This window comes from Lepisma saccharinum, chromosome 13, assembly GCF_977018435.1.
Source record: "Lepisma saccharinum chromosome 13, izLepSacc3.1, whole genome shotgun sequence".
NCBI lineage: Eukaryota > Metazoa > Arthropoda > Insecta > Zygentoma > Lepismatidae > Lepisma > Lepisma saccharinum.
The window spans coordinates 60,331,922-60,344,174 of NC_139241.1; the positions used below are offsets into that span (position 1 = coordinate 60,331,922).

Sequence of the window (12,253 nt, forward strand, 5' to 3'; positions counted from 1 at the left end):
TTCCCTGACTATTTTCTCGTAAGTTGATTATCCTGACTTTTCAGATCAGTGGGAACCCTGTTTACACCTACAGGTTTTCAATATAATGGGATTAAACCAGTAATGTGCATAATTAACAAGAATCATACATACCCAAGGAAAATACTGTATCATTATAAAATCCACAATTTCTTGTACAGAAATGAACTGGACTGATATACATCATAGTTATGTAGATCTTCCTTCACAATACAAGAGAAAAATAGCAAGTTGCACAGCCAACATATACCCTAGTTACATACATGAAAAATGGAAGACTCTCTTGCAGCCTGAACAATTCAGCAATCAAAATGCGAATAAATAGCAGAGAACAATAGCAAACCTCCAAACCTGACGCAAGATTTACAACTCCAGATAAGACTACAGGACGAAACAAAAGAGATGGAAGTCCTGGTGGAGGAAGATTTTTGCCATGCCATCTTGAAGTATATACAGGGTGGGCTCAAAGTCCCGTGACCCCCCCTCCATATTGTGACTGTAATTGCTAAATTATTATTTGTTACTAATGCATGTATATATTGCATGTTGCAGGTGTAAATCATGGCTGACACAAGTGACTACATCATTGAACAACACCTGATTGCCAGCTGTTAGGTTCATGAAAGGGAACAAACTGGACGAACATTGGAGAATATGCGAACAGACTTCCAACAGCGGTTTGGATGAGCCCGTCCTCCCAAATTCAAATTGCTGCGATGGGAAAAGAAGATTTTTACCACCGGTAGCGTGAAGGACAAACCACGAAGTGGCAGACCGTCCACCAGACAGGAACAGTGCAGAGAGGTAGCCGAATCCGTGGTAAGATCCCCAAAGAAGTCGACGCGGAAGAGATCCGCGGAACTGGGCATACCTCGGTCCGCAATGCGTAAGCACATGAAGTTGTATTTAAAGGTACGACCATATCGACCGATGAGCGTTAATCAGTTATCGGACAGTGACTTGATGCGCAGGAAGGACGCATGTGCTGCACTGCTTCAGGCATTTGACACGATACCGAAGCGGGGGAGAGTAATCTTTAGTGATGAGTGGGCCATTTATCGGAGCTCCCGGGCATGAAACGTTGTGTTCTGGTCAAAGGAAAACCCTTATTTTTACGAAGAACTGGAGAACAACCCTCCTCATGTCATGATATGGGCTGGCATGGACAGTAAACGCCATTATGTTCCTTATTTTATGGACAATGTTGTGAATCAGCATGAATATCTGAACATGCTCCGTAATTGGTTTGTGCCCCTCTTGACAGACATGGGGGTTAGGCAGACATGCTGGTTGCAGCAAGATGGTGCACCCGCTCATTTTGCCATTCGAGTTCGTGAGTACCTCAATGAAGTCTTTCCACAACGTTGGATTGGTCGTGGCTCTCCTGCCTTACCGCCTCCACTTGACTGGCCACCACGCAGGCCCAACCTCACAACGTGTGACAATGCACTATGGGGTTTTATCAAGGAAATTGTTGCCAAGGAACGTTATGATACGGTTGAAGAATTGAAAGACGCTGTGCGGAGAGCATTCACGCACATTACTCCAGCAATGTTGAGGAAGATGTCACGCAGGACATGGCGACGAATAATTCTATGTTACGAAAATGATGGGGTTCATACAGACCCTTTGGACAGTTAGTGACAGTTAAGATGTAGGCATATGATCTGTGAAACACTGGATTGGTATACGTCATACCATATCATATATTAGTGGGAGTCACGGGACTTTGTGCCCACCCTGTAGAATGTAAGTGTACTTCTGTGATGCAATAATGACATCATTTGAAGAAAGGTGAGAGTTGAAACGAAGGTTTAGATGCAATCTAGTGTTACCAAAGTAGCTATCTTTAGATCTTTGATTTACAGATTAATAATGTTGCTTTAGTGGAATAACTTTTATATTTTCTCAAAGTCTCACATGCATCTTTCTCAAAAGATACAATTTCCATTTCTCTTATTATTTTTACATAAAATGTCTATCTCTTGAGTCAATTACAATAATGACAATAAATGTGGAACTGGTAAAATGAATGGGGAAAACACAATGATGCATTGATTGATTGCATTGTATTGATTTATTTTTATTTTACTTTGCGTTTTGTGCCTCTTGGCTAATTTGCGAAGATGGGGATGAGTGATGAAATTGATGAATGGACATTCACAAACAACCAAGCCCAAGTGAGATTCGAACCCGAGACCCTTGGCATCGCAGCGCAATGTGGTAACCACTCGGCACAATGATGCAGTCCTCACCAAGGTTCAAACCTGGGACCTCTGGCTTTGTAGAGTATTAGACTGACCACACTGGCACATATGCCAGTGCAAAAGAAACAATTTTAATACATTTAGAGAAAGAAAAAAAAAAGTTAAACTAAAGGCTTAACACACTAAGATCAAGACAACCAAAATTTCTTAGTAGTTAACACAACACGATTGTTATTTGTTCATCTGATTTTCTTATCTTCCTTCCATATATCTTTTCTACCCATTTTAATTGTTTGGTTGTTTTATTTTGCTTTGCTTTTCTGCCACTTTTAACTAATTGCAAAAGATGAGGATGAATGGTATAAGATGACTTAGCTGAAGGGGCAATCACAAACACACATGGACAGGACACACAACAAGCCACACAGAGTATGCTAGCCTCCTTACTCTGCAACAATGCAGTCCAGGGTGTTCTAAGTGGAAGAGAAATTGACCTTTGGGTCTATCCTCATATATGGATAACAGAAATGAATTAAATAAGAATATAATATTGACACTAAGTTGACTACATGGAAAGGCTTTTTCACAAGTGCTGTACGATTTTGCAGTGATAACATTGAAACAGAAAAGTCTTAAATATGGCTATAATGCATGGATTCAAAGGAACCAATGGGAAAAGGAGATAAAGAACAGAAGTTGAAAATATGACATTAAGAACAATAAATACCAGAGAAAAATAAAATGCACACGAAAGAAATAGTAGAAAATAATACTTCACCAAAATACGAAAAGGTGTTTTTGACAACACAAAAATATGGACAAGAGTGGCAGGGGTATACCAAATAAAATATGAAGGGTGCAAGAAGAATGTATCAAGGAACAAGGAATGACAACAGGAATGAGTGATGATTAGCTCCCAAAAAAATTAAACATTATTTCCTTAGAGAAGACAGATGGAAAGCAAGTTGGTCACTAACATAGTGATTAAAAAACTACTACAGTCAACTCTCGATACAACGACCTTTCACAGTTCCCGGGAAAAGGGTCGTTGTTTCGAAGGGGTCGTTACTGGAATTTGCACCAATTTTCAGCTTAAACGGTACTCAAACGGACATAAAGATGCCTAGGAGATGGTAACACCATGTATCCTGGTAGATATACAACCTGTTATGCACATGACGCGTGTTGTGAGAAGGAAAACAGAACATGAAAACGGATTTAAAATAATGTTACTTTCTTTCAATTGTGCACCGTCGTTGCTCTCCCAGGAAATTCTTACAATTCTAGTTCATGAGAAACCCGTTTGCACTGAGACCTATGGAAAGGAAAACAATATCTCGCTTATTGCAAGCGAAACTCGAAGAATCTTGACACCAGTCAGACTGGCGCCAGCAAAAGTCGGGAGATATCTGGCAGAATGAAGGTTGGATTTTATACAGGTCTACTGGAGCATTGTCTGTTACAAGATTAACTGGTAAGATTAGATCTCTCGGGAGAAACAACACAACCTTTCTAGACACAAAAAAAAAAGGCGAGGCTGTAAATTTCGTTCTGGTTCGGCAGTGTAAAATACATCGTAAAAAAAAGGTCGCGTTTTCTTTGCTTCAACCAACTTCATTCACCCCCCCCCCCCTCCCCCATTCAAGGGAGCAGTCCAAACTCCTTCCTTGACTTGCATTGTAATGCAGCGTGAAAAAGGAAACGCGCAACTTGACTTGCGATCTGTTTTCACCCAGTGCGTATTCTAGGACACGTCATTGGTCCCAGTCGATAATCATTCGGGTTTGGAATTGAATTTCACTTTAAACTATATTTAGTCCCGATTAGCCCATCAGCATAAAATGAACTGAAAACAAGCTTTATGAAACTGCGCATTTTCACATATCCAAATGGTAGATCCTTATTTACTCTCACGTTAATACGATTTAATGTTGGATTTAGGACTATTCTCGATGTCAAACACCCATTCCCCTTGAATAATGTCGGTCTCAGCGAACATTCCTACATTTTTTTTTTACGAATGGTTCTGAAGAAAAGGCTGATGAGAATTAAATTTACAGTTTTGCTTATGAGAACAGAAGGCGCAGAACATGAAGTTGTTTTAACTCTTGTTTTCCTTTCTGGAGATCGAATTTCGTTATCATCAAATCAAAACAGCTTTGCGAGATTCAAAACAATAACTTTTCCCCTCACGCTGGATGAGTCATTGCTGTTATCAGCAAGCAAGAGCTTTGCAGACGCTAGACAAAACACTGGCGCCAGGTGCAGCGTAAAAACAAGGAGACCGGCTGGAAGTTCGAGCAACAGGTGGCGGAAGAGAAAAATAAGACTGAACTTTTAACAGCATTGTAAAGAAGAAAGGAATGACCCTTGCTTTACGTTTTACCATGCAACAGACAATAATACAATATTTGCTATGCAGACAACAGCATAAAAAAAATAGGACCTGAATTCTGCAATTATCGACATTGCCGTGCACACCAGTGGCGGATAATGAGCTAGGGAAAGGAAGGGGGCACTTTTTTTTTTTACTTGTTCTATGGTTTTTGTTCGTTTTCAAGAATATATCCAGAACTGGTTGCCCCATTTCAGACGTCAAAGGAAAAGAATAGGGCCACCCTCGCCTGTAATCAGCCCCTGTGCACACACGAGCAAGAAAATCGTGGCTGAAACAATCAGCATCGCCCCTCACCCACGTTTGCTGACAGGAAAAGAGGGAGAAGTCAGTCAGCCAACGGAACAATTTTTTGGCAGATATTACGACATCGACACAATTAGGAAAACGTATGAAGTGGGATTATGATGCACGTAAGATCGAAGTAAACTTTTATGGAAACCTGGATGACAACGCATTAAGCGGGTTGACTATCTTTAGTTGGCCTATTTGGTTTTGATTATCTCTAACAGTTTCGCTTTTTTATGAAGTGTTACAGGGAAAAAGGAACACGTTTTGAATGAAAGCGGTTACCGGAAGTTGTCGGCTACAAGGCCAAAAGTTGCTCACTCAAGGGAACCTTCTGAAATCTAGGTCAGAGCTGGACAGACGGGCCAGACTTCCAGGTGCCACGCGTCTATTTTGGAACCTTCCTGCGATCTTCTCTCTCAAGCTGGTGTATTTATCGATGAAATGTGCCATACACATTGGCAAAGACTGCAAGTCCAGCGGTCATTTCGGTCTGCTCCCCTCCCTCCCCCCCGAGATTTCAGCAGCTCTTAGGACAAGGAAACAAGTCAAGGTCGATTTAAAATAACATCGAAGCACATTCGATCTTCTCTTCTCGTGTATCCAAGAGCAAGAGCGGCAAAACAAGCCTGGAGCGTTGGGTAGCGGCTGTCGGGTGCGGGGTAACATTGGTGCACTTGAGGGAGGGGAGGGCAGAGGTCAAGTGCTATTGGATATCACTCAAAAATTTAGTGGTGTCTATTTTTAGTTCAGACCCAATTGTGAGCGGTAGAGCGTTCGTGAAGGGAATGAGTGAAAAAAAACAACGCATTTATCGGCTGATTTCCTTCAATTTTTTAACTTTTTTCTCAAATTTTTCAACTTTTTTCTACATTTTTCACGGTTCCCGGGAAAAGGGTCGTTACTTCGAGAGGGTCGTAGAATCGAGAGTTGACTGTAGTTATAGCCAAATAGTAAATAAATATGATCACAACACATAGTGGCATTAACTCGAATAGATTACAGATGGTTTTAATTCATCATACAAATGCTTAGCACAATTTTACACATAAACAGAGGAGCACAATTTTACACATAAACAGAGGACTTCTCTCTTTTCCAAGGGTTGGCAACAATGTTCTGAACTACATTTGAAGATGTTCACATGTGTTATGGAAGTCAGAAAATTTGAGCACCAGAAAACTTTAGTTATGTAGGCAGGAATTTTTATTATTTAGTGTCGTCTCTCTGCTACTTTTGGCTAATTGTAACAATGAGTCTAAGTGACGATTACATGAAATTGATGAAGACACACTCACATAGAAAACCCATTCCCAGGCTCGGATCTGAACACGGGAACTTTGGTAGAGAGATTGAAATTAGACCACACACAGGCACAGAGCCAGCAGAACATAGTAGTGCACAGATCGCAAAGGCTGAAACTGGACTGCTACAATGTCAAATACAAGAAAATCTACCGATACCTTGACATGTTATGTTATATATTCTGTGAAATTCAACTATGAACAATATCTTAATAAATAATTATGCAGATCTGCTACTCTTGCTACAAGGCCATGCCAGGGGCAGTTCATGACGATAGGATTGTGAAGAGTATAACTCAAGACAGGTTGAGAAACATTGCTGTTTAGTGGCATTATTCAGTTAACAAAAAAATTCCAGAATATTCTTACAATTGCAAGTGCCATTGTTAATGCAGCATGTGACAATACAGATGTAGCATATTAAACAATGCACTGATTATTCAAATTGCACTTCAGAATGTGTAGAACCATTAGCAACAACATATTCATTTACATATGCATTACTAAATGAAATGGATTGCCATTCGTTACCACCTTACCACATCCAACCACCTTCCAAGACTCTGAGACAGTTTGACATCACATTAGCACACAAACCAGTGACCAAAGTACCCAGTGCTGTATACAAACACAAACTATATTTCTTCTTACCCCTTGACAACCCAGGTGTATATTACACTCAGTGTGAGTGCAGTGCAATTTGCATTACATTGGCAGATCAATCGCAGCCATCAATGAGCATACACAACAGCACTTATCTGATGCAAAAAAAATCCAACCAAATACTGGACTAGGAAAGTACCTCAAGTTTAATAAACACAATGTCAAAAAAATTTAGGTCATGCATACATCGTGATGCTGATTGACACCAAAATCAGAGACACGCACGCAGTTATGCACTTTCCACATGATCTGAACATTGACAGCAGACAGGCACATCATATTTGGCTCCTGCGACAACTTAAATCCAGTGCATGCAGCAGACAAACTGGCTACACTAGCACTCCTAGTGGCACACAAGGAAATGGCAGGAACCCACAGCCAGACCAGCAGTGAGGCAACAGAGTTCTCAAGCAGATGGTGGCAGAGGCCACCGAAATTAATAGAACTTTTGTGGAAAAAGCTAGGAACTCGCTCACGTCTAATTATATTCACTTGCGTTATTATGAATTAATATAAGCTATCAAAATTTAAATTTTTACCCTGTTTGCTTGCTCACTTTACCAAATGTTACATGTCTATGTAAATCAAAAGTGACATAAAAATATACACAATACCTGAAATTCCATCTGCAGTAAGCTCAGGACGTGAAGTTGTAATCATCTCTTTGTCTCCAATGGGATGATCCATATGCTGCTGTTGTTTACGCTCTTCTCGCTCTCTTGACAATGCCTGAATCTGAGTTTTCAGCATCTTTGTCACAGATCGAGCATCGTCTTCCATTATAAGCCCTGACTTGGCCTGCAAAGGAAAATTTCATGACACACACATGTGGATTTGTCAAAGAGAAAAGAATAATTTAAAATCTGAGCACTTCAGCATCGGAAAGTGTCACAGATACCAGCAAATCAATGGTGTATGCAGGGGAGAGGGAGGGAACTGATGGAGTGCAGCCCCTCCTAAAATTGAGGAAATTAGAATTTTCAGATCTCGGGAAAAACCAAAGTGGTAAATGGCACTTTTTATATTGTATCCTCCTCTACCTAGAACTCCACTGTGTAATGTGACCCTTTTTAATTCCAGCAACCCCCCCCACCCCCCCCCGCCAAATCCTTCGTGGGCCAGTGAAGCCAATACTTTTCTTAAGTCGAAGTGTCTTGCGGATTTGATTTGATGTCTTGTTATTTAGCTTCACTTTCCTGCCACTTCTGGCTAATCGTGATGATGAGGATGAGTGATGATATGATGAAATTGATGAAGGAAGACTCTCAGAGGACACCCATGTCTAGGCTGGGATTCACACTCAGAACCCCTGGTGTAGTATCATGCTGGGCTAACCATTCAACCACAGATATTGGAGTGTCTGCAAAAATGCCTTTTGACACTTTCACTAGTCGAAATATCCTGGATAGTTTGCAAAATTTGTAATTTTCCTTATTTTTACAACATGCCAGCCTCTGTTCCATCCTACTCATTCTTCACAGTAACAGCGACATAAGAAACATTTTTCCAGAGAAGCCCAGAGTTGTTTTCAAATGTCCCTACAAACTTCAAATTTTCCTGACCCACAATACCCTTGTCATCCCACAAACAATACACCCATCCTTACTTGGAACATCTATGGTCTCTTTTACCTGGGTGAAACATACACAGTCCTCAACCTCAGGGTCAACAAATACTGCTCCTCCACCAAAAACCTGGACTCCTCCGTCACCATCCATGACAACAGTCACACTAAGCTTTTCAATGACTGCTTCCAGGTAGAGATCATTCACCCCCTTACTGCAATCTGCCAACACCTCAGTACGCAAAATATGAGAGAGGGCCTAGATATCAGACAGGAGTGCAACCACAGCCACTGACCTGAATAAGGCCACTTAGTAATTTTCCCAACCAAACCCCCTCTGCACCCTTCATCCACATTCAAAGCACTCCACCTTCTCCTCACATTGGCCTCTCCCTTTTCACAATACATCCTACCATTCAATTCTTGATCCACTGTATATCTCCTCTGGATTGATTGAGTTGGTGTTTTAAGTCCACTTTATGCACAGTAAGGCTAACTGGGACTGGACCTACCGTTTAAAGTGGGATCCGAACTACTATGTGCTGCCACTGGTATCAAACCCAGGACCCCTTTATTACAAGGCGACGACGCTACCACTGCATATTTCCTCTGGACCTGGCAACTCTACAGGTCAAACACTCACATCCATTCCCACCATCTTTTATCTCCAACAGAACGATGCAGCTAGTGGCAGTGAAAATTTTAAACATTTTCTGGTTTCTACTATTTCCTATTTCCTTCAAATTAGCTATTTAGTATTTCTGGCTCTTACCTTTATTCACAACATGCACACACACACCAAAAAATGTCAAATTTTACGATTTTAGAGCGCACATAAAGATTAATGAAGGGATTCATAGAAAGTTTAAAATGTCTCTTGCAAGCAGAATTTTGTCACCAGTTTATTTCTAGTGCCAAACCTGGAGAAATAATCTAAAAGTTGGGTAACTCAAATTGTTTATTAAACACGTGAAGTTTGGTGTTTCCACATTTCAAATTTGGTTGATTTCTGATTAATTTCCAAGACCCACTGTCTTCATTAACTGAGAATGTGGTGTCCGAGACGGAGATGGTAGTGTATCACTCACTTCATCAGTTAATGAAGGTAGTGAAGTTTTAAATTAATAAGAAATCAACCAAATTTGCAATGTGGAAACACCAAACTTCACGAATACAATGATAAAACTGTGTGTACCTACTGCATCCATGAAATCAAGTTGTTTAATTTGAACTTTTCTCCCTTAGCTTTCAATTTAAAGAAGTTTTCTGGTATTAAGTTGTAGCAGAAATCTCTCGGAGACCAACTTACAGTCAGAATAGAAACAGTATTAATGTGACTCACCATCTCCTGGGCCACTTCCTCTGCATTGTCATTCTGAATGTCAAATTCAAACTGAATTGCTTCATTCTCCTTATGCTTGTTACTCCTCTTCTTTGGGTCTAGAACTCTAAGTCTGAACTCCACCTTCTCTGATGATGACGCTATAGCCTCTTCCCGAGACACCATTTCCAGTCTCAATCCTACATCTTCAGCAAAGAATTCATGATTCAGTAACTCCTTCACCCCTGGTCTGAAGAAGAAAACATTTCATGTTAAAGACATTTCTTCATAGCATTTATCACCCACATACGACGAACGTATATCATATTTGCTCTGTACAATGTGCACTTTTATACAAAATTTTTACCCCCAAAAACTGTGGTGCATGTTATGCACGGAATAATTCAGTCAACATGAAACCATGCATATATAACACGTATATAACAACAGGCACAAATACAAATTTATTTCAGGTTGTCTTTTTTAGTAATAATAATTTTTTTAAAAAAAAAAACAGAAGAGAAATGGTAGTTTCCCATGATATTTTGATTTTGTATTGGAGCGTTTTGAGACATTGAGAAAATTGGTGCTGTTCTGACAGGATTCAATCAAGCATCTCCCGATAAACTGAATACGTAACGTCTGCATTTCCCAAATAATAGAAAATATCTTCCTGAAGACTGTAAAACCGTAAGGTAATTATGAAGCTGCTGCCCCACTTCTGAAAAGGCTGCTTCTTGGGTGGAGCTACCTTCAACTTTTCTTGCATCCACCATTCTCTTAGCAGCCATGTTTGTAGTTTTCCTGCATATACCACAGAACTTGCAATTTGAAAACAGCAGTATAACTCTAGCTCTTTCACAATTTGATCTCGCTTTCTTCTAGTACAGAATAAACAAGGTGGTTTCAGAAGTAAAAGCTTTGTAATGGTTGGTTGGTGACTCACTGTATACAGCAGATGATATTCTCGTTTGGTTTGGTTTGATTTGAGTTGGTTTTAAGTCCACTTTGTGCACAGTAAGGCTAATCGGGACTGGACCTACCGTTTAAAGTGAAATCCGAACCACTATGTGCCTCCACCGGGTATCGAACCCAGAACCCCATGATTACAAGGCAACAATGCTACCAGTGTGCCATCGGGGAGACCCGATGATATTCTCGCCTTGGTCCACATGCATAACAACAAGTGACTCATTGAATAAGTATGATGTCATTCGTTCTTGATTGTCATAGCAACAGCTTTAAGACATAGAACTAAGAAAGCCATTTCTAGAACCCGAATTGCACTGCGCATTATATATGAGACTCCTTCTCCGTGGCTGTGCAGCCTAAGGCACTGTGCTTTGGGCTCCGACTGCGGGATGGCATGGGTTCGAGTCTGCCTGGGTTCTCGGCCTGAGTATAGGACTGGTGGCAACATGCCATCATGAGGATATTGGGGAGCTACGAGTAAGTAGCGTAACCTGGTCTCTGAAATCTCCTACAACGGCTGGGGGTTCGACGTACTGACCACATATCACCCAGTTACTGGTTCAAGATCTCCACACCTCTAGGTAGGATTGTGGGAGGGAGACTGGCAGTCGGGAGATCGGCCTAGGCCCTTCAAGGGCTGTCGAGCCACGGGTTATTGTTATTGTTTATTTATTATAGATGAAATATAATTTTTTGTCTTTTCCCCATCAAAAATCAGGATGTGCATTATACATGGTAATCCTAACATTTTTCATAATGAGCAATAGGGTTGAGCTGATGCCAATACTCTTACCTATTTCCTATGGATAGCAATGCCTGAAAATTTTGACAATTAAAAGTTGTTTAAAATATTCATTATTATTAGTGGGTAAATATTCAACTCCAATTATGAGCACCAATTTACCCGAGTACTGCTTAAAATACCTGTTGCATAATCACAAAATACAGTTCTTCACACAATACTGGTTCAAAATAAATGGAAACTTCAAATTCTACATTCTTTTACAGGTCAGTTCTGTTCAATGCATGGAGGTTCTATTACACTGACCAAAACAAAGCAAACAATAATCTGACTCTCATTTTGAAGAATACTGCACATAAAGCACATGCAGCAACAATATAGAGCAATTCTAATATAATGGTTAGATTTTACTGGAAAAAGAAGGACGACACATGCAAAAAAGCACAACTGCCTTGTGTTCACTTCAGTTACTGACCTTTCAAATAGTGCAAAATGAATTTCATGTTTCTGGACTATATATTTTTATGTATTACTTAGGGATGGGCTGATGTGAAAATTTGGCCAATACCTATAGCCGATATTCTACCGATCCAATATAAAATTAGAAATGGTCCTTGAAGAACCTGAAATGTTCAATGATCTCCTTAATATACGTGTGTTTCGAGGTGACTGCTGTGCAAAAGAAGTTGAATGTTTAGACATTTACTTTTTCAGAAAGTAGGGCATGGAGATTATTCATAAAAATTTCAACCAAATGGCAGAATTTTGCACTAAATTAT

General features: G+C 40.2%; 1 protein-coding gene across 6 annotated transcripts in view; it reads right to left on the reverse strand.

Moving 5' to 3' along the window:
* The window catches only part of Wnk (Wnk kinase), a 161,587-nt gene that overhangs the window by 93,748 nt on the left and 55,586 nt on the right, over positions 1-12,253 (reverse strand). For all 6 annotated transcript variants that reach the window (XM_083134274.1, XM_083134273.1, XM_083134271.1 and 3 more), the window contains exons 7-8: positions 9,782-10,010; positions 7,490-7,673 (exon numbers count right to left, since the gene is read on the reverse strand). In XM_083134274.1, coding sequence (XP_082990400.1) covers positions 7,490-7,673; positions 9,782-10,010 — 413 coding nt within the window. The remainder of the gene's footprint in view (positions 1-7,489; positions 7,674-9,781; positions 10,011-12,253) is intronic.